Below are 17,739 nucleotides of genomic sequence, written 5' to 3'. Positions count from 1 at the left end.
CTCAGAAGTGAAGTGCGCTTTTTCTTTAATTATCAATTGAATTTCCCATTATTTGCGATTAGGGCTTTTTAGTAAAAACAAAGGCAGACCATTGTAATTTCTCTCACAAAGCAGTTTGGTTATGTTTTCGGGAGATTGGGCAACACTTGCTTTCAAGTGGCTCTGTCCTTTAATCACTTCCATTTACTTATTTTATTGATTTATACCTTGCTTGCTGCAATTACGGCTTTGATGGCCTGCATCAATTAAGACACACAGCAAAGAGCTAAACTCTTCAAAAAAAAAAAAAAAAAGAACTAAACTCTTGACTTTGAATAAAGTCATTTTCTGTGGTCCTCCCTGTTATTGCCAAAAGCGTCACCAGGCACAGGTGCCCCTGAATTAAGGGGCCACTCACGGCAGACTATATCAGCTGCTAGTGAGTAGGTCTCTCAGAAGAGGGAAGGTGTGTGGAAAAGGCCCCACGCCATGTAAAACAGAGGCCAACAGAAGGGTTGCCAGCAGGGGAAAAGTCCACTGAGGTTAAATAGCAGGAATTTGTAGCTGACCCTATCAAAATTGTGTGTGTGTGTGTTGTTGTTGTTGTTGTTGTTTATGTCGCAGCAAAAGGTAGCCTTGGGATGCAGAAAGCAGGTGGCAAGGAATACTCAGAGCTGGGGTTTGGCCCGACAACCCAGCAGTGTAAGATGGTCACGTGCATAAAGTCTAGGTTGAGTCAGCCGGAGAGTTCAGGAGAGAAATGCCCTGTCAGTATGGAAAGGAGGGAGCCTGCAGGTGGCCAGAACTGTGAGGCAGATGAAGAAGTGAGGAGCCGGGCAGGTAGCTGGTTCTTGGAGGTAGGTTGGGGGCAGGTGCTGAGCAACCCACCAAGTCAGCAGGGCCCGGCAGTTTCAGCAATGGCCATCATCACGTCTCTGGCTGTATGGTTGGGCCAGCTCATGTCAGGTGCAAAGTCAAGGCCCTTGGCAAAGAATTGCAGCCCCAGATAATCCATAGGAAATAGCTGGTTGAAAGTCACATAGTTTAAACAATAAGAATTTTTTCTTTTTAAGCTTCATGTAACTGAGAAGCTGTATCAGCTTCAAGGGAGGCTTAATCCAATTACTCAAATTATGTGACCAAAAGCCAGTTGCTCTTGCTCCGTTTTTTAACTGTGTTTCCGTATTGTTTGCTTCATTCTCTGCAAGTCACCTTCCTCGTCGTTGCAAGATGACGGCTGGAAGTTCCTAGGCCTGTGTTTCCAGGTTCATGTCACAGAAAAGAGCAAGTTCCCTTCCCAGCAGCTCCTCTGTCACTGCCCAGGCTCCAGCCCTAGCAGGGACCGGGAGCAGTTAGCGGGGTGGGGGGAGGCAGTTCATGCAATGAGCTACGTTAATGAAGCCAGCCAGGACCCCCGAGTGCCAGGTCTGCCTTAGTAGGAGAAATCCAGCTGTTTCCAGGTGCTGGGCCTCAGCCTCTAGGGCACCTCCTGTCCTTAGCTGCCTTGTCTCAGCAGCTCGCGAGGGCTGGGCTTGCCACTGAATGAGAGGCCGAGTGACACAGCAGAGTGGGGGCAAAAACATCTACAGTGAGGAGACAGAAGTCATTAAAATCGAGGTGGTGTCATGGACTGAATAATGTATCCCCCAAAATTCCTGTGTTGAAGCCCTAACCCCCCACGTGACAGTGTTTGGAGACGGAGCCTGCGGGAGGTAATTAGGTCACAGGCTGGAGCCCTCGTGATGGGGTCGGTGCCCCTGTGGAAGATCTCATGCCCTCCCCACCGTGCGAGCACACAGCTAGAAGGGGGCTGTCTGTAAGTCGGGAAGGGGGCCCTCACCAGAGCCAGCCCCCACTGGCGCCCTGACCTCAGGCTTGCCCGCCTCCAGACTGTGAGAAATAGACATTGGTTGTGTAAGCTGCCCCGTCTGTAGTATTTGCAATTCAGCCCGAGATGACGGAGACGGGTGGGAACCAAGAAGCCAAAGGTATCAAGACGGTTCCTCCTGGAGGACACTGAGCCCTGACAGTGTTGGCAGCACTGAGAGGAAGGCTCTGCTGAGAACCTTGACGTTGTCTTGAACTCTGCCCTCTCTCCATCAGTCACACTGTGTGGCCGTTTCATCACAGGTCGGGTTGTTTCCACCTCCAAAGTCACTTCGGTTCTGTTCATCTTCTGTCCTCCTCGCTCCTCCATTCTCCCCACTGTCATCTTTCTTCAAACCCTGGTCACCCTGTGCTCAGATGAAGGAGCCTCTCCCACTGGCCGGCCTGCCTCTCCTCTCTGAGTGGTTACCCTTGGGTACCACGTCAGTGTGTTCGCCCCACTCGGAGACACGAACAGCTCCCATTCGCTGAGCGGACTTCTCTGCCAGAGCTCTGGGGTCTCTGCCGCCTGGATTCATCCACCGTCCAAAATTATTTCTACACATTCCACAGCATCTCCAGGCAGGCCCTCAGCTTGGTAGGCTCGGGGCCACACCTACCGCACTCATTTTTTGCCTTGGCTCAGGCTTTTTTTTTTTTTTTCCCTTCACCTGGAATTTCCTTTCACCAAATTTCTGTCCATCCAATGACTCTTCACCTTCAGGTGTTCAGCTAAGTACTCCCCTTCTTCCTCAGACCTTCCCAAACAATTCCATGCCACAAAGATCTTTTTCTTTATCCCAATTTCTCTTATACGCAGTTTCCCCATAGCTGTTTGTGCGCTGTGTTTCCCAAGAAAATCGTGAAGCTAGGTTCTCAGTACAACCACCCTTGAATTTCCAAGATCGCTGGACCAAGATCACAGAGGTCTCTTTAGGACAGGAACTTGGTCTGAGTATTTAAAAATCTTCCTAAGGCCAGAGGAAGCTAAAGTTGCGGGGCGCGGGAAGGGGGGGAGTTAGCATAATGCAAGGTAAAACAGTATCTTTATCTCAAAAATCTTAGACTTGTGCTGCCAAGGTCAGTTTAAAATACATATGCAAAATAAAGAGGGAGCAAAATTGTCCTAAGTTACTATTGGGCACTCGAGCTGCACGGAAGATCCTTCTGATAGCAGGCTCCAATGGTTGGAAATAAAGCAAAAACAAACCCTCTAGAATTCTCTCCCAATAAGAAAAGACCCTTTCTGTTTGTTTTCACATATAAATGAGGTAATTGCAATTTTCACCAAAATACGTTTTACCTTGAAGACCTGTTAACACAAAGGAACGTTCGTCATAATATCGGCACAGGGTGTTTAGCATCTTTTTTCCCCTAATTTTACAGAGTGGTTTTTCTGTCACTGAAGTCAAGAAAAAACCTGTCCCACCCGTGACGGCGGAGAGCGTTTTTCTTTGTCTTTTACTCTCTACCATGAATTCTTCTCAGACATTATCAGACTGTATTTCTAGATTTCAGTACAGTTTTAATATTAAAGCAATGTCTTCAACTCAAAGAACAAAATCTTCCTGCTCTTTGTTTGACCTTTGTTGGTTTGATGTGTTTTAAGAAAGGTCTGGGCAACAGTTTTATAAAGAATGCACGGAGACATTCCTGGACGAGCACGCTAGTGAAAATAATGATGAAAAAAAGATTGGAGAGAAAGCCTCTTGCTCAACCTAACACACTATTGCTCTTTCCACACGGCTTCTTAGGGTTGTGTTGGTTTTGTCTGAGTCGGGAACAAGATACTTAAGTTATTTAAAGATACTTTCATGGGTCTGTTTCTAACAGAAACTTTACTTTCACGTCCGTCCTAGTGGACAAGCCAAGTTAATATTCATTACCAGTTTATCTGATTTGTAAAAATAGAAAGCCTGGTCCCTCTTAAAAGACTGAAAGTGAGCCGCACTCTGGCCGGCTCTTTCCCCATCTCACCTAGCACAGGTGTGGTGCTGGTTATGTGCACCTGGATTTATGTCTTGGGGTATGTTCTGCTTCGTGCAAACTCCAGCCTACGGAAGAGGTTGGCAAAAATGCCTTTATGGCCCCCCAAATCCCCCTACTGTTTTCACAGTTCAGATAAATAATGATGTAATAGTGTTGCTTTTTAAAGGGCATTGATCTCCAGTATGACATAGCACCACCCCCAGGAACCCACAGTCTAAAAGGAGAAAGCCGTATGTAATCAATAATTATAGCATGACCCCATCATGAAGGAAGGGCACAGGGTTGCTCTGAGGAAGACCTAGATGTGGGTGCCAGCTCAGCTACCAGTCAGTTAGCTGTGTGACTGGGGGTAAGACAGGAACCTCTCCAGGCCTGGTTCTTCATACGTAAAAAGCCGTAAAAGTAGCACGTGGAATTGGTAGGGAGATTAAGTAGGATACAACATACCAAGGAGAAGAGTACAGTGCGGGGCCTCCCGCATGCAGAATACTCGGTAAACTAAATCCTTGGCAGCAGCGGTGATCGTCGTCCTGACAGTCGTAACCACTGGACGCGCCAGATTTCCAGGCATCTTCGAAGAGGGAAAGGTTGCCTTGACTGGAAGGTTGAAGAAAGGTGTCTTGGAAGAGGTTCTGAATGACAGCGGTGAGCAGCAAAAGAGGCAGAAGATAGTGTGTGCAAAAAGCACAAAACGGCACGGGACTGGGGGGTGGGGGATGCAGGTTGTTCTTGGAGCACAGGTATCCCGGAACGTTAGGCTAAGCTCGGCTTGAGAAGCTTCTTAAACGATGCATGCCCGTGAGGTTGTCTTTAATCGATGGTTGAAACTACCTTTGGAGTGTTCTTCTGATGGGCGAGTGTGTGGGGCGAGGTCATCAGACCTGCGTTTTATTGAAATTGGCCAACAGTGAAGAAAAATCTAGAAGCAGGACAGCTACAGTCCTGTAATGAAAGTCAGGATATGTTATTCTCTAATCAGAAACCCTGAAGGGAGGTCTCTGGTGGCCTAGTGGATAGGATCTGGTACTTTCACCTCTGTGGCCCCCATTCAGGCCCTGGTCTCGGAACGGAGATCCCACATCAAGCCACTGCACCCCGCAGCCGAAACAAACGAACAAAACCCCAACCCTTGAGTTCTTCCATTGCCTTCAGAGTAAAGCGTGACCTCTCAGGTCCTAACTGCGTAGCCCCACCTGGCTCACCCACCTCTGCCCTGCGTGTGACCTCCGTCCGTAGCCAGCCAGGCGGCCGTCCCTAAACGCGCCCCGCACGTTCAGCCCCGTGCTTCCTGCTCTTCCCTCAACCAGCAGCTTCTTTTCCCTTCCACCCACCTGGAAAGCTGCTCGTTCTGCAGCATCTGACTGGGGTCGCGTCACCTCGCTAAGGACTCTGTGATCCCACTTAGAGGCAGTCAGCCTCTGCTGTTCCTGTCCTTGGCCCGGTCTACTTGGGGCGTGCACTTACGTAGCTCCTTTTTACATGCCTCCTGTAAAGAGCGTAAGCTTCTGGAGTTCGAAACCCATTTCACACCCACTCTGCTACCCCACACGGAGCCGTGCCGAGGAAGTCGGCCGTGAACATTGGCTGGACAACGACCGTGACCGTGGTCATTCAGAAAGCCCAAATGCAGTCTTCTGGTAACTTCACGTTCCCCTAACTTTTAATGGAATGAACGTGCCTTTTCTCTCTGCTGTGGAAAGGTGAACACCTCATGAATTCAGTCAGTGACTGTTGACAATGGTATTTTGAAGTTTTCTGCTCTGAGGTTGTGGGGTCTCCATTCCCATTAGCTGGGAGGTAAGGGGGATTCATGCACAAAATCCTCATTAGTGTTAATTGGCACCGCCTAAGTAAATCCCAGGCACACCAGTGGGACAATGACCGCCTTTGTGGCCTTATTTTGTGTTTTGTGTAGAATGCCATATTTGGCAAGACATGCCTTCTCGAACATAAGGAGATAATTGGTACTTTGAGGGAGAGATTTAACTTATTTATAATTGTCAAGAGTTTAAATATGCAGAAAAGAAAGAGCAGTCATGGCTTGCCTCTTTTGAAAGATGCCCTCAAACCAGGTCAAAACGCTCTGACTAAATCAGATATATATATTTTTTAATCAGACATTTTGAACCATATTTAACCAAAGATTAGAGATGGACACTTCTGTTGTAATTTTTGCTTTAAACATAGGACACAATGAATTTATCAGCTAATTTCATCTCAAGCTATTCGCAGCGTTGCTGCTCGCCAAAGCCTATCACGACTGCCAGGCTGCCAAGCTGACTGTTTCCAACCAGAGGCCGAAATGCGAGGCGAAAGACAGAGAGGGCCTTGGTCTCCAGGCAGCATCTGCCACCTCACAGTCCCACCTCCCCATGGCACCCAGGGCCCCGCTCCCCACCTTCCTGACCGCCGCCCCCGCTCTCTAGCCGTCCCGGTCTTTCCCTCCTTCCATCCTCCTGCCTGCGTCCTAAGGGTTGGAGCCGCTGGTGGATGCGTCTTGGCTCCTAGGAAGGTCCCCGTTTGTCCCTCTGCTGCCGAAGGCCCTCCCGTCCCCCCGAGGCTTCAGCCTCTTCCTGTGGCCCGAGGCCTGCAGGTAGCCCCCCCCCCCCCCGGCTTTCCTCGCCGGCTCCACGCCTGACCGCCTCCTCCCACGTGTCCCCCGGCACCTGCAGCGAAGCGAACGCAAGCCCAGGTCCCATCTGCTCCTCCAGCCCCACGCGGAGCAGCTCCCTCCACTTGTTACCCTGGCTCTCGGGCAACGGCACGCTTCTCCTCGGCGTCTGGCCGAGGCCTAAATTTCACGTGCCTCCCCTCTCGCTTTTATTTTTCACAGCCCTCAGTTGTCCGCTTCTATGAGAGGCGCTGCCCCTGGCCGGCACCTTAGGACCAGAAGTCCTCACTCTCCTGGACGCCTCCAGCCCCTTCGCTGTCCCCTGAATCCCAGGCCGCCCCCTCTCCCTGAATTTCTTCGGGATATTTCCAGGTTAATCCTCCCCTCCCCCACCTCCCAGTAACGAGGCGACGGACAGGCTTCCACCCTGGTTCTGGCAATTTCTCCGTGTGAGCCTGCGCCCTCATCTATGAAACGAGCGTGCTAATCTCTGTCTCCCAGATTTTGAATAAGGATTAAATAGAATCTTCACAGTCGGTGGAAGATTATCCATCCGTTCCCGAATACAGGCCTGCATCTGTCAGGGGTCTGCAGGTGATGCTTTCTCTTTACTTCTCGATTTTACAGCATTAAACCTAAACCCGGCAGCATGACTTTTACTGGCCTGTAAATGCGAGGTCCCGCCTACCTGTTCCCACGTACCTCTATTCGGTCGCTAATTCACTCAAACAACATTTACTGGGCGTTTCCTGTGTGCCACGTGTTCCAACCTTACATCAAAGTACAAAGGGGACATATCAGACTGCAAACCCCCATCTGCCTGACTGCATAGGTCTCCTTAGGTCTTTTCCTCACAGAGTCAGTTAAAAGCCTCAGGAGTCCTCCCCCGCCTTGGTCGGGGTTCTGGTCCTCCACCTTTTCAGCAAGTCCAGCCCACCCAGAAAGGGCGGGTCTGCTCTCTTTCTGAGAGGCCAGCCAGGCCCTGCAAACAAAAGAGAAAACCGCACATGGCCCCAGGGGTATTTTCTCCAGACCCTTTCAGGGAGGGACCTTGGGCAGTCAAGTGAGCAGCTTGCTGTCCTCTACCGCATGTGACCGGGCCCTCCCGGGGCCGTGTCCCCACCTCCCAGCCTTCCCCGGTCAGCCCTGCTCCTTCCCGGCCTCTAGAACGTCCGCTCGGATCCTACTCCTTGAAGACGTGCATTAGCCTTTCTTTGACGTCAGGGAGCGTCCGTGGTCTCTATCGTCCTAAGAGAAGTGAAATAAAACCTGAGGAACAACAGTACAGGGAAGAAAAACACTCGATGTGGAAACAAAAGCTACATCCTAGTGAGAGAGGAGCCAGCGTTTAATGTCAGGGGGAAAGAGAGGGAGAAGCATGAGTCCCCGAGCATCCCCACCCCTTGAAAAGCCTGCTGGTGCGTAAGCAGGGGACCGGAGAGGAGGGAGCAGGGCACGGATGACACCAGCTCCTCTCCTTCAGGGTAAATCTCTAAGATCACTTTTGATCTCAGCAGAGCTGTAGGCCCTGGTGTTTGCCTCCGATTTTCTCAGCTTTGAAGCTGGCCTCCTGATTAAGAACTGCAATATCCTGATGACAGAATCCGCTCTTTGTATTTCGGGAAAGGCTTGGTGATGAGTTTACTCCAGACATTCTGAAGATCCTGTCATCTTAAGGCAGAGACTGACCTAACACCAACGGTTGTGTGCGCTGAGGTTTTCATTTGTTCACTCCCTCAGCAAATATTGAATGCGTTGCTCCCATAGGCCAGACACCGAGCTGAGTGTCTGAGCTGCAGCAGTCATAAAGGGCCGTGTCCCTGTCCTGTGGTGTCCGTCAACCTGCTCTCTGTAAAGAGCTAGATGGAAAATGTGTTAGGCTTTGTGGGCTTGAGGGTCTCTGCCAAGACTGCTCAGCTCTGACACATCATGGGAAAGTAGCCATCGATAATACGTACACAAATGAGCGTGGCTGTGTTCCAGTAAAACTTTATTTGCAAAAAAAAAAAAAAAAATATATATATATATATATATATATATATATATATGTATGTATATATATGTGGTGGGGAGTTCCCATTGTGCTCAGTGGTTTAAGGACTCGACGTGGTCTCCCTGAGGATGCAGATTTGATCTCTGAGGCTGCAGGTTTGATCCCTGGCCTTGCTCAGTGGCCTTGCTCAGCTTGCTGTAAGTTGTGGCATGGGTCACAGCTGTGGGCTCAGATCTGGTGTTGCTGTAGTTGTGGCTTAGGCCTGGAACTGCAGCTCTGATTCAACCCCTGGCCTGGGAGCTTCCATGTGCCACAGGCATGGCTGTAAAAAAAATAAATAAAAATAGTTGGTGGGCCACACTTGGTCTACAAGGCAAAGTGTGCTGACCTCTAGTTGAACAAATGCAATGCATAAATGCAGGTTAATATTTTGCATGTTCTGCCTTGTTTTTTGGTGAGTTTTTGTTTTGCTTTGCTTTTTGGGGCCACACTATGGCATATGGAAGTTCCCAGGCTAGGGGTTGGTCTGCGACCTACACCGCAGCTCACAGCAATGCCAGATCCTAAACCCACTGAGCAAGACCAGGGATCGAACCCCCATCCTCATGGATGCTCTTCAGGTTCATTTCCACTGAGCCACAATGGGAACTCCTGTTCTGTCTTGTTTTAATGAGCAATATTTGGGTGGCAAGTGACTGTAAATGCAACCCGAACTGAAATGTCAAAGGACAAGGCTCTTGGCAGCTTCAGCCTGATTAAGGGCCCAGGTTCAGCCTCTCCTTTCTCTGGGTTGTCTCCTCTCTCAAGCGAGCTTGAGAGCAAGATGGTTGTCACAGCCCCAGAGTGACATCCCTTATGTGAAGTCCGGCGGGTGAGCAAGTCTGTCCCATGACTCTGGGTGGCTGGTCTCCTGAACTAAGATCACATACCCAGCCCTCAACCTCAGCCGTCACAGCACAGGGGAATGTGATGTGACAATCAGCGAGGCCCTGGAACGTACCCCTTACCTGCGACTCCACACCTGTGACAAGTGGGACGGTGGGGGGGAGGGGTGGGATCCAGTTACCAGAAGGTCTTGAAAGGATGGATGCTGGGGGGGGCGGGGGGCGGGTGCAAAACCACACACGTGAAATTCTCAGCGAGCACCTCCGAAGGCCGCATTGTTTACTGAGCACCATCGGATGGTTTCAGCCGTTCACCTCCATCAGAGGTACAGTTTATGGGCAAAATCGCATTCGGAATTTTAATATCACACATGTTGATTTCACATCATAACCTCAATCTCTGTAGATAGTTAAGTCTTTGGTGCATGAACAGATTTGGGCAGTTTATTGGTAATTTTCTGGCCTTCGACGATCTTACCCATTTTCCCACCTTTTCCATGTGTGTCCGTAGTTCTTACCAGACTTAACCAGACCCACATTTTCTTTTTGGTGTCAGGAATCTTTTCAGTTACGAAAGGTGGATTTAGAGCATCTAGATCTAATTAAGTTCTGGGTTCAAACCATTGCCTTCGTCGTCAGGCGACAGTTTTCTCCACAGTACCAGAAAGCAGTTCCTTCTTCCGGAGAACCTCACCCGCTCTAAAAACTAGTTCAGGCCGCCCTTCCACTGTGGGGTCAGCAGCTGCTTTCCTAATCGGCGCCCCCGCTCCCGAGGCCCAGGAAGCAGCAGGCTTCACTCTCTTGGGGCGGAAATTGGTCCCTGTGACCAGGAAACAGAGGTCTCCTCTGAGCTGCAGCCACCAACGAGGGGGCACCGGTTGGGATAAAGAACCATAAGGTAAAACTTTATTGAAGAAAGAGGGGGAAATGCATATTTGGAAGGTTAAGAAAATTATGGCCACTTTGACGAGTTTGCTTCCTATCTCAGACTCCAAGTACACAGGCTGTGCCGCAGAGCGCGCTTTGCTTAGGATAGATGGCTCGTGGAAGTTGCTGTGGCAACATATAAAACCTCAACCCCAGTAAAAATGAAATTTCTTCGAAGGCAGTGCTTTTTTTCTCAGCTGCACAAGAGCAATTATTGGCATCATCTTTCACTACTATTTCTTTCATTCTTATTCTTCAAACCGCATTGGAATTCAGTATCAAACCTATACATTCTACCCACTCGTTCCCTTAAAAAGCCCATGCAGAACCTTTCTCTCACACAAAGGCCCATCATCATGGCTCAGAAACATCCTCCACCTTCCTGTTTGCATTGCGTTGAGTCCCCCCAGCGCCTCGCTCCCTGGGCTGCACCCTGCTCACCTCTTACCTAGCTTCCACCACCCAAAACCTGGTGTCTTTGGAATGCCCTCTACTTACCCCTACTGTGGTGCCCACCCAGGTCACCTTCCCTCAGAGTGTAGGCTGCTCCCCGAAGTTAGCTCTGGTTATTTCCCTCCATCTCCAGCCTCTGCCATCCAGCCACGGAGCCAGCTCAGCTGGCTTTATGGCATTCAGCTAAGCCGGGCGTTAGGACAGGGTTCTGAATAAACTAAGCCACATTGAGTAGAAGCATCTGGTAATGTTCCTTAGCCCTCTCATGTATTTCTAGTTGGTAGGAATCCAGGCTGGGTGGAGAGAGTGTTTCTAGCTGAGCTCTCCTTAAATCATTTAGCAGGGAGCAGCGATTCCCACCTGTGGCAAGAGTCTGAGAAAATCCACAGATACACCAACCATTGTTGGTAGCCTGGCTGCATAATGTTGCTCAAAAACAGCACTGTTTTCCAAATGTATGTAGATTGATGTAATTATAAAATGAAAATCCATTTAAAGTTGACTCTGAATTTACAGACACTTTCTGTCATTATATACTTTTTCAGTCATTGAATAGTAAAAATACAAAAAGAGGTTTATATGGAATCCTCAGGTTAATCATGAATACATGCAAATAATTTGCCATAATGATTTATAGTATTGCAAATAATTAGCAAAAAGGCTACTGATAGAAATTGGCTAAATGAGGGAGTTCCCTTCATGGCTCAACAGTTAATGAACCTGACTAGGATCTATGAGGAAACAAGTTCAATCCTTGGCCTCCCTCAGTGGGTTAAGGATCCGGCGTTGCCATGAGCTGTGGTGTAGGTCACAGACTCAGCCCAGATCCCTCGTTGCTGTGGCTGCGGCATAGGCTGGCCGGCGGCTGAAGCTCCAATTTGACCCCTAGCCTGGGAACCTCCATATGCCACAGGTGCAGCCCTAAAAAGCAAAAAAAAAAATTGGCTAAATGAAATATATACATATACAAATCATGACATCTAAACATAATAGTATAATGAAATTTACCTGCAGATACTCTCCATTATATGATGCTGTAATAACTAACATTTTTTGAACGTTTACTAAGTGCCACTTTTAAAACTTGTCCATTAAATCATTTAGCCCTCACAATAGCCTTGAGAAAGCAGTTTTAATTCCCATTCTCCTGATAAGGAAACTGAGGCACAGAGGAGTTAGCCTTCCCAGGGCACAGCCCAGACTCAGCTCCAGACATTTCCATCCCCGAATCTGGGCTTTCAATCCCCATGCTTTACTATATTAAGTTAAAAGGCATGTTATAGTCTGTCCTTTTATACCAGAAGGCGCTATCCAGTCATGTTATGGGGTGCTTCAAACACTCAACCATGATGGGTAAATATAAAAAGAGAAAACTGGAGTTCCCATCGTGGTTTAGTGGTTAATGAATCCGACTAGGAACCATGAGGCTGCGGGTTCAATCCCTGGCCTTGCTTAGTGGGTTAAGGATCCGGCGTTGCCGTGAGCTGTGGTGTAGGTTGAAGACGCGGCTCAGATCCCACGTTGCCATGGCTCTGGCGTAGGCTGGCAGCTGTAACTCTGATTCGACCCCTAGCCTGGGAACCCCCATATGCCTCAGGTTCGGCCCTAGAAAAGACCAAAAAAAAAAAAAAAAAAAAAAAAACCAGAGCCAGGACGAGCCGGCTCTCTGGAAGGATGTCCTCCAGCCCCTGTTAGGTTAGGAAGAGCACCAATGTGCAGTGGATGAAGCTACTCTAACTGGTTGTGTCTGCGAGATCCATTTCCTTTGGAGGTGAAGGGAACATGTCAGCATGTGGAAAGATTATGTGAGAAACTGCAGAACACAGTGGCTAAGAATATATGCTTGACAGTCAAACTGCCTGAGTTCAAATCATAGCTTACCCCTCTGTACTTACCTCACTGGGTTGTCAGAAGGATTAAACACTTCTTAAAATGCTTAGAATTGTAACCAGCACAAAGAAAGTACTCAATAAACGCTTGCTGGTAATAACGTCATTAACCTCATAAATAGAGTAAAACATATTGGTTAAAGTTTTCCATGACTTTATTAAAGTAATGGGATTCTGCTTGGTATAATGATTATTAGATTCAGGATTTGGGTTTAAGGATTCAGGCTAGTAATATTTTCCTGATAGACAGTCTCACTCATAGGTGAGGTAATTTCACATTTTCCAAGGGCACTTTTTAAGTTCACTCAGATTCACCGAAATCCCAAAAACAAAGAAAAAAAGGAGTAGATAGAAAGTGGAAATGCCAGGCTCCTCAATAAAAGTTGAGAAACTAGAGCATACTGAATTTTAAAAGTGATGGAAGGGGTAGTGGTGATCAAAGAACAGCCTTGCTCACACACAATTTTCTGCTGTCTATGACCTAGCTTCCAATAGAGGGATAGCATCAGAAGTGAAAATCAAAGTGGGGTGACGCATGTTCATTGCAGCACTATTCACAATAGCCAGGATATGGAAACAACCCAAATGTCCATCAACAGATGATTGGATTCGGAAGATGTGGTATATATACACAATGGAATACTACTCAGCCATAAAAAAGAATGACATAATGCCATTTGCAGCAACATGAATAGAACTAGAGACTCTCATACTGAGTGAAATGAGCCAGAAAGACAAAGACAAATACCATATGATATCGCTTATAACTGGAATCTAATATCCAGCACAAATGAACATCTCCTCAGAAAAGAAAATCATGGACTTGGAGAAAAGACTTGTGGCTGCCTGATGGGAGGGGGAGGGAGTGGGAGGGATCGGGAGCTTGGGCTTATCAGACACAACTTAGAATAGATTTACAAGGAGATCCTGCTGAGTAGCATTGAGAACTTTGTCTAGATACTCATGTTGCAACAGAACAAAGGGTGGGGGAAAAAATGTAATTGTAATGTATACATGTAAGGATAACTTGATACCCTTGCTGTACAGTGGGAAAATAAAATAAAATAAAAACAAAGTGGGGTGAGACAAGAGAAGCTATGAGCAGAGTTCCCTGGTGGCTCAGTGGGGTAAGGATCTGACATTGTCACTCTTGTGGCACCAGTTTGATCCCTGGCCCAGGAATTGCCACATGGCATGGGCATGGCCAAAAAAAGAGCAAGAAGAACTATGAGCATTAACTAAAGGACTTAAACATTTGGCCATGACTAGCAAAGCAGTTGAGAACTAAGAGGAGATGGGCCCCAAGAACAAACAAAATAATAGATTTTGTTTGAAAGGGTATTGAAGACAACAAATCATAGTTGGGACCTGCCCCAGCTCACTCCCCCTACTTCAACATTCAGCAAATAGTTGATTCCATTCAAAAATGAAATTTTAACTTTTTTAAGAAAAAGGAACTAGCACAAGATCCTTGCTAGATTGAGAGAAAGAAGGAATGTAAGCAAAAAGCAAGTTAAAACATAGGTCAAATGGGAAATTACTCAAGAAAGAGGGAGAAGGTTCAGAAAAATTATAGTTCTTTGAAACAGTTCTTCATGAAGTCAGAACATTTACAAAACACATTGATATATCTATGTCAAGGAAAAGGTTGCGGGAAGAGAGAGAGAAGAAGAAGAAAAGAGATGTGTTTAAAGATGATGTAATTCAGCAAAGATGAAAAGTGATCTCTCAGAGCTTGGGAAAATGGTAGCCAAAAATCAAAGATTATAGAGTTGAAAACCATATTAGAAGAAACAAAAATAGGAAAATCATAACTGAAAATATATAAGGAAATATGGCTATCACACAAAATGAAATGAAAATATAAAATATATATAAGTTGATAAGAAAGTGAAATAATAGAGAAAATTATAATTATGGAAAATTGTCAAAGAAGAGCCAACGCATGCAAAATCTCTGTTCCCAGAGAAGAGGACAAATAGAAAAAATTAGTACATAATATGAATATATGTAGCTATAATAGAAAACAATTTTTCTGACAAAAGAAACTTTTCTTCAAAGATTTGAATATAAAGATAAAAAGGACACACACAATGTCTCAGGAAAATTAATATGGAATCATGAATACCAAAACCTGTCCCAGTGAAATTACTGAATCAAAGCAAATATAAGAGCATATAGGCATCCAAGCAGAGAAAGAAAGTCACATTCAACATGGAAAAAAAATTAGCCTCGCTTCAGATTTCACCATAGCAGTGCCAGAAGACATTGAGGAAACATTCCAAAGTTCTGAGAGAAAGAAAGTAGGACAGGACCATTTTTATACCCAGCCAAGTTGTCTTGCACATGTGCAGGCAGTGGGCAGACATTCTAAACAACCACAGGTGGAAGAAATAGAGCAAACATGAGCCCTTTTTAAAAGTAGTAGCTCAAAATTCAGAGCCACTGTTGAGTGAAAAAGGTCAATATATAGTGGCCTCTGAGTCCTTGGTAAAGGTTGCCCCTAAGGTCGGATTTGTAAATCATGTGTTTTACTTTGTGTTTGCCTTTCACTTGAGTAAGCTGATAGATGTTGGACCTAAGACCAAGAAGTTTATAAAGTGGGGAAAAATCAAATGTTGCATCAGTGGGGGAGATCATTTTTCCCCCACTGACTAGGATCTATGAGGACACAGATTCAATCCTTGGCCTCCCTCAGTGGGTTAAGGATCCGTGATTTATTAAGTATAAATCACAAGAGTATAACATACCTCAAAACAATACTTTGTCAGGAGTTCCTGTTGTGGCTCAGTGATTAACGAACCTGACTAGTATCCATGAGGACGCGGCAATCCCTGGCCCTGCTCAGTGGGTTAAGGATCCGGCGTTGCCATGAGCTGTGGTGTAGGTTGCAGACGCGGCTCGGATCCCGCATTGCTATGACAGTGGCCTAAGCCAGCAGCTAGAGCTCCGATTGGACCCCTAGCCTGGGAACCTCCATATGCCCTAAAAAGAGACCCCCCCAAAAAAATACTTTGTCAAAAATTGAAAAACTATATTCTAGAACATTTGCCATGGGATTTTAAAAGGTAATAAAAGTAACTATTAGGGGACATTTCTTGCTTAGTTTAGTATAAGAAAATTTGAGAATTAAAGGCTAGTAGTTTTAAATTATCCTCAGTAAACCCATAGACTTGTCTAACTGAACTCAGCTGCACATATTTTCATATTTACCTTATTTCCAGGTATGTCCAATGCATCATTTGTGGGATACATTGAAATTCAGCTTTGCTATTTAGTTAAGTCACACAGAGCACATGCAACAAATTTTCTCATTCCATAGCATCTCAGGACAAAGAGAAATAAAGAAACAGAGCTGGAGAAAGACACCAAGACAGACACACTCACACTCATCTTTACGCTCAAACACACCTTTTCATCCTGCTCAAGCATATTCTTCCAAAGGCTTGCCTTCCACCTTCATCTGTTTCTAGCTTCAGCTTTTAGAGAGATGAATGGGATGAGCCACCAGCCTTTCCTTTACCAGCCCAGTGACCATCAGTTAGTTGAGCAAAACCTGACTGTATTCTGGAGGCCGTGGGAAATTCATGAATCAAGTCCACTCATGATGACAAGGATACTCTGGTCCACCTGTTTAGGGGAGACTTGGAGACACAGCTGTGCAGATTTTCCTTCATTCATATCTTCAGAATCATAATGATTATATCAAGCACCCAGGTGTCTAGACAGTTTCGGGGAGGGTCTTAATCAAACCAACAACATAGCATGAATTGTCCTCAAATCACTGTTTAGTATGATCATAATCACGTCCTGATCAAGAAGAGGCTGTAGGATTAGCATCATGCATACATCATGAGTGGAGAAGAAGAACAGGTGTTTTACGTATCCAGTGCTGGAAATTGTGTGAAAAGGATTTTAAAGAAACAAAGTGTTGCCACAGGGAATGTCTCTCCAAGACTCCCAAGGACAGACTGAATATCTTTTTAAGTTCGTAACTATGTTTCCCCTTATTTCACTTTGGTTGTCTGGTGTCTGACCATGTGTAACAAACTTACCTTTGTGATGAATGGATATTATTCTGGGATTTCTTGAATTCAAAAAGATCATTTCTGTGGTTAAAAAAAAAAATGAGCCTTTTTTTTTTCCACTTTAGATAACTTACATACGACAAGAGTATGAAACAAAATTGAAAGGATTGATGCCAGCATCGCTAAGACAAGAACTTGAAGACACTATCTCCTCCCTAAAGTCACAGGTAATTCATGACTAGACTCAGGGAATTTTCCGAGGGTTTATTACGTGATGTGCATATACCAATTAATAAGTTTGATTCTGGAGTTCCCGTCGTGGTGCAGTGGTTAACGAATCCGACTAGGAACCATGAGGTTGCGGGTTCGGTCCCTGGCCTTGCTCAGTGGGTTAACGATCCGGCGTTGCCGTGAGCTGTGGTGTAGGTCGCAGACGCGGCTCGGATCCCGAGTTGCTGTGGCTCTGGCATAGGCTGGCGGCTACAGCTCCGATTAGACCCCTAGCCTGGGAACCTCCATATGCCATGAGAGCGGCCCAAGGAATGGCAAAAAAGGAAAAAAAAATAATAATAATGTTTGATTCTAAATTAATGCCAGAAATCAATGCAATGTCCTAGGATAACCTAGTGCCAGGATGAACTGTCTTTTGGTTTGGGGAGTTTTTTAGAATTTTTTTCTTACCAGTTTAAGAACGCTTTGTCTTGATAAGATTTTCTTAAAAGCATCCTTGAAATGGAAAAGTTCCGTTCTGGTTACGTTTATTTACAGTCCACATTCCAGTACAGGCTCACCCTTTTCTTCTTGGTAGCAGGCCCCAAATGCCATCCCTCGCACATCGCTGATTCCTTCCTGTGTGAAAGTGCCCAGAAATGAAAAACATGGCTAAGTCAGAAGCATTTTTATTCCACTGTATTTTATATGATTGTTAGGATAACAAGATAGATTTTAAGACCAAGGCAAGACAATGACAAGGTATTCAAACAATTAGGTTAAGTATTTCTGCTGAAATGGGTCGTTCTTAGTATAGTGGTTTTATGAGGGAGAAAACTGACTTCACTTTAGATACTAATTTAAAAACTTCCTACATTTTTCTCTAAAACAAGTTTTATGTATTGCCATG

At 46.0% G+C, this 17,739-nt stretch overlaps 1 protein-coding gene across 7 annotated transcripts in view; it reads left to right on the top strand.

Annotated features, from left to right (window-relative positions):
• The window catches only part of CEP112 (centrosomal protein 112), a 475,548-nt gene that overhangs the window by 396,956 nt on the left and 60,853 nt on the right, over nt 1–17,739 (top strand). For all 7 annotated transcript variants that reach the window (XR_002337057.1, XM_021066730.1, XM_021066727.1 and 4 more), the window contains one exon: nt 16,745–16,846. Coding sequence is in view for 6 of the 7 variants with exons in the window: in XM_021066730.1 (XP_020922389.1) it covers nt 16,745–16,846 (102 nt within the window). In the remaining variant the exon portion in view is untranslated. The remainder of the gene's footprint in view (nt 1–16,744; nt 16,847–17,739) is intronic.

Source organism: Sus scrofa, chromosome 12, assembly GCF_000003025.6.
Source record: "Sus scrofa isolate TJ Tabasco breed Duroc chromosome 12, Sscrofa11.1, whole genome shotgun sequence".
Taxonomy (NCBI): Eukaryota; Metazoa; Chordata; class Mammalia; order Artiodactyla; family Suidae; genus Sus; species Sus scrofa.
The sequence above is the reverse complement of the archived record's forward strand: the minus strand, read 5'-3'. Positions and strand labels throughout refer to the sequence as shown.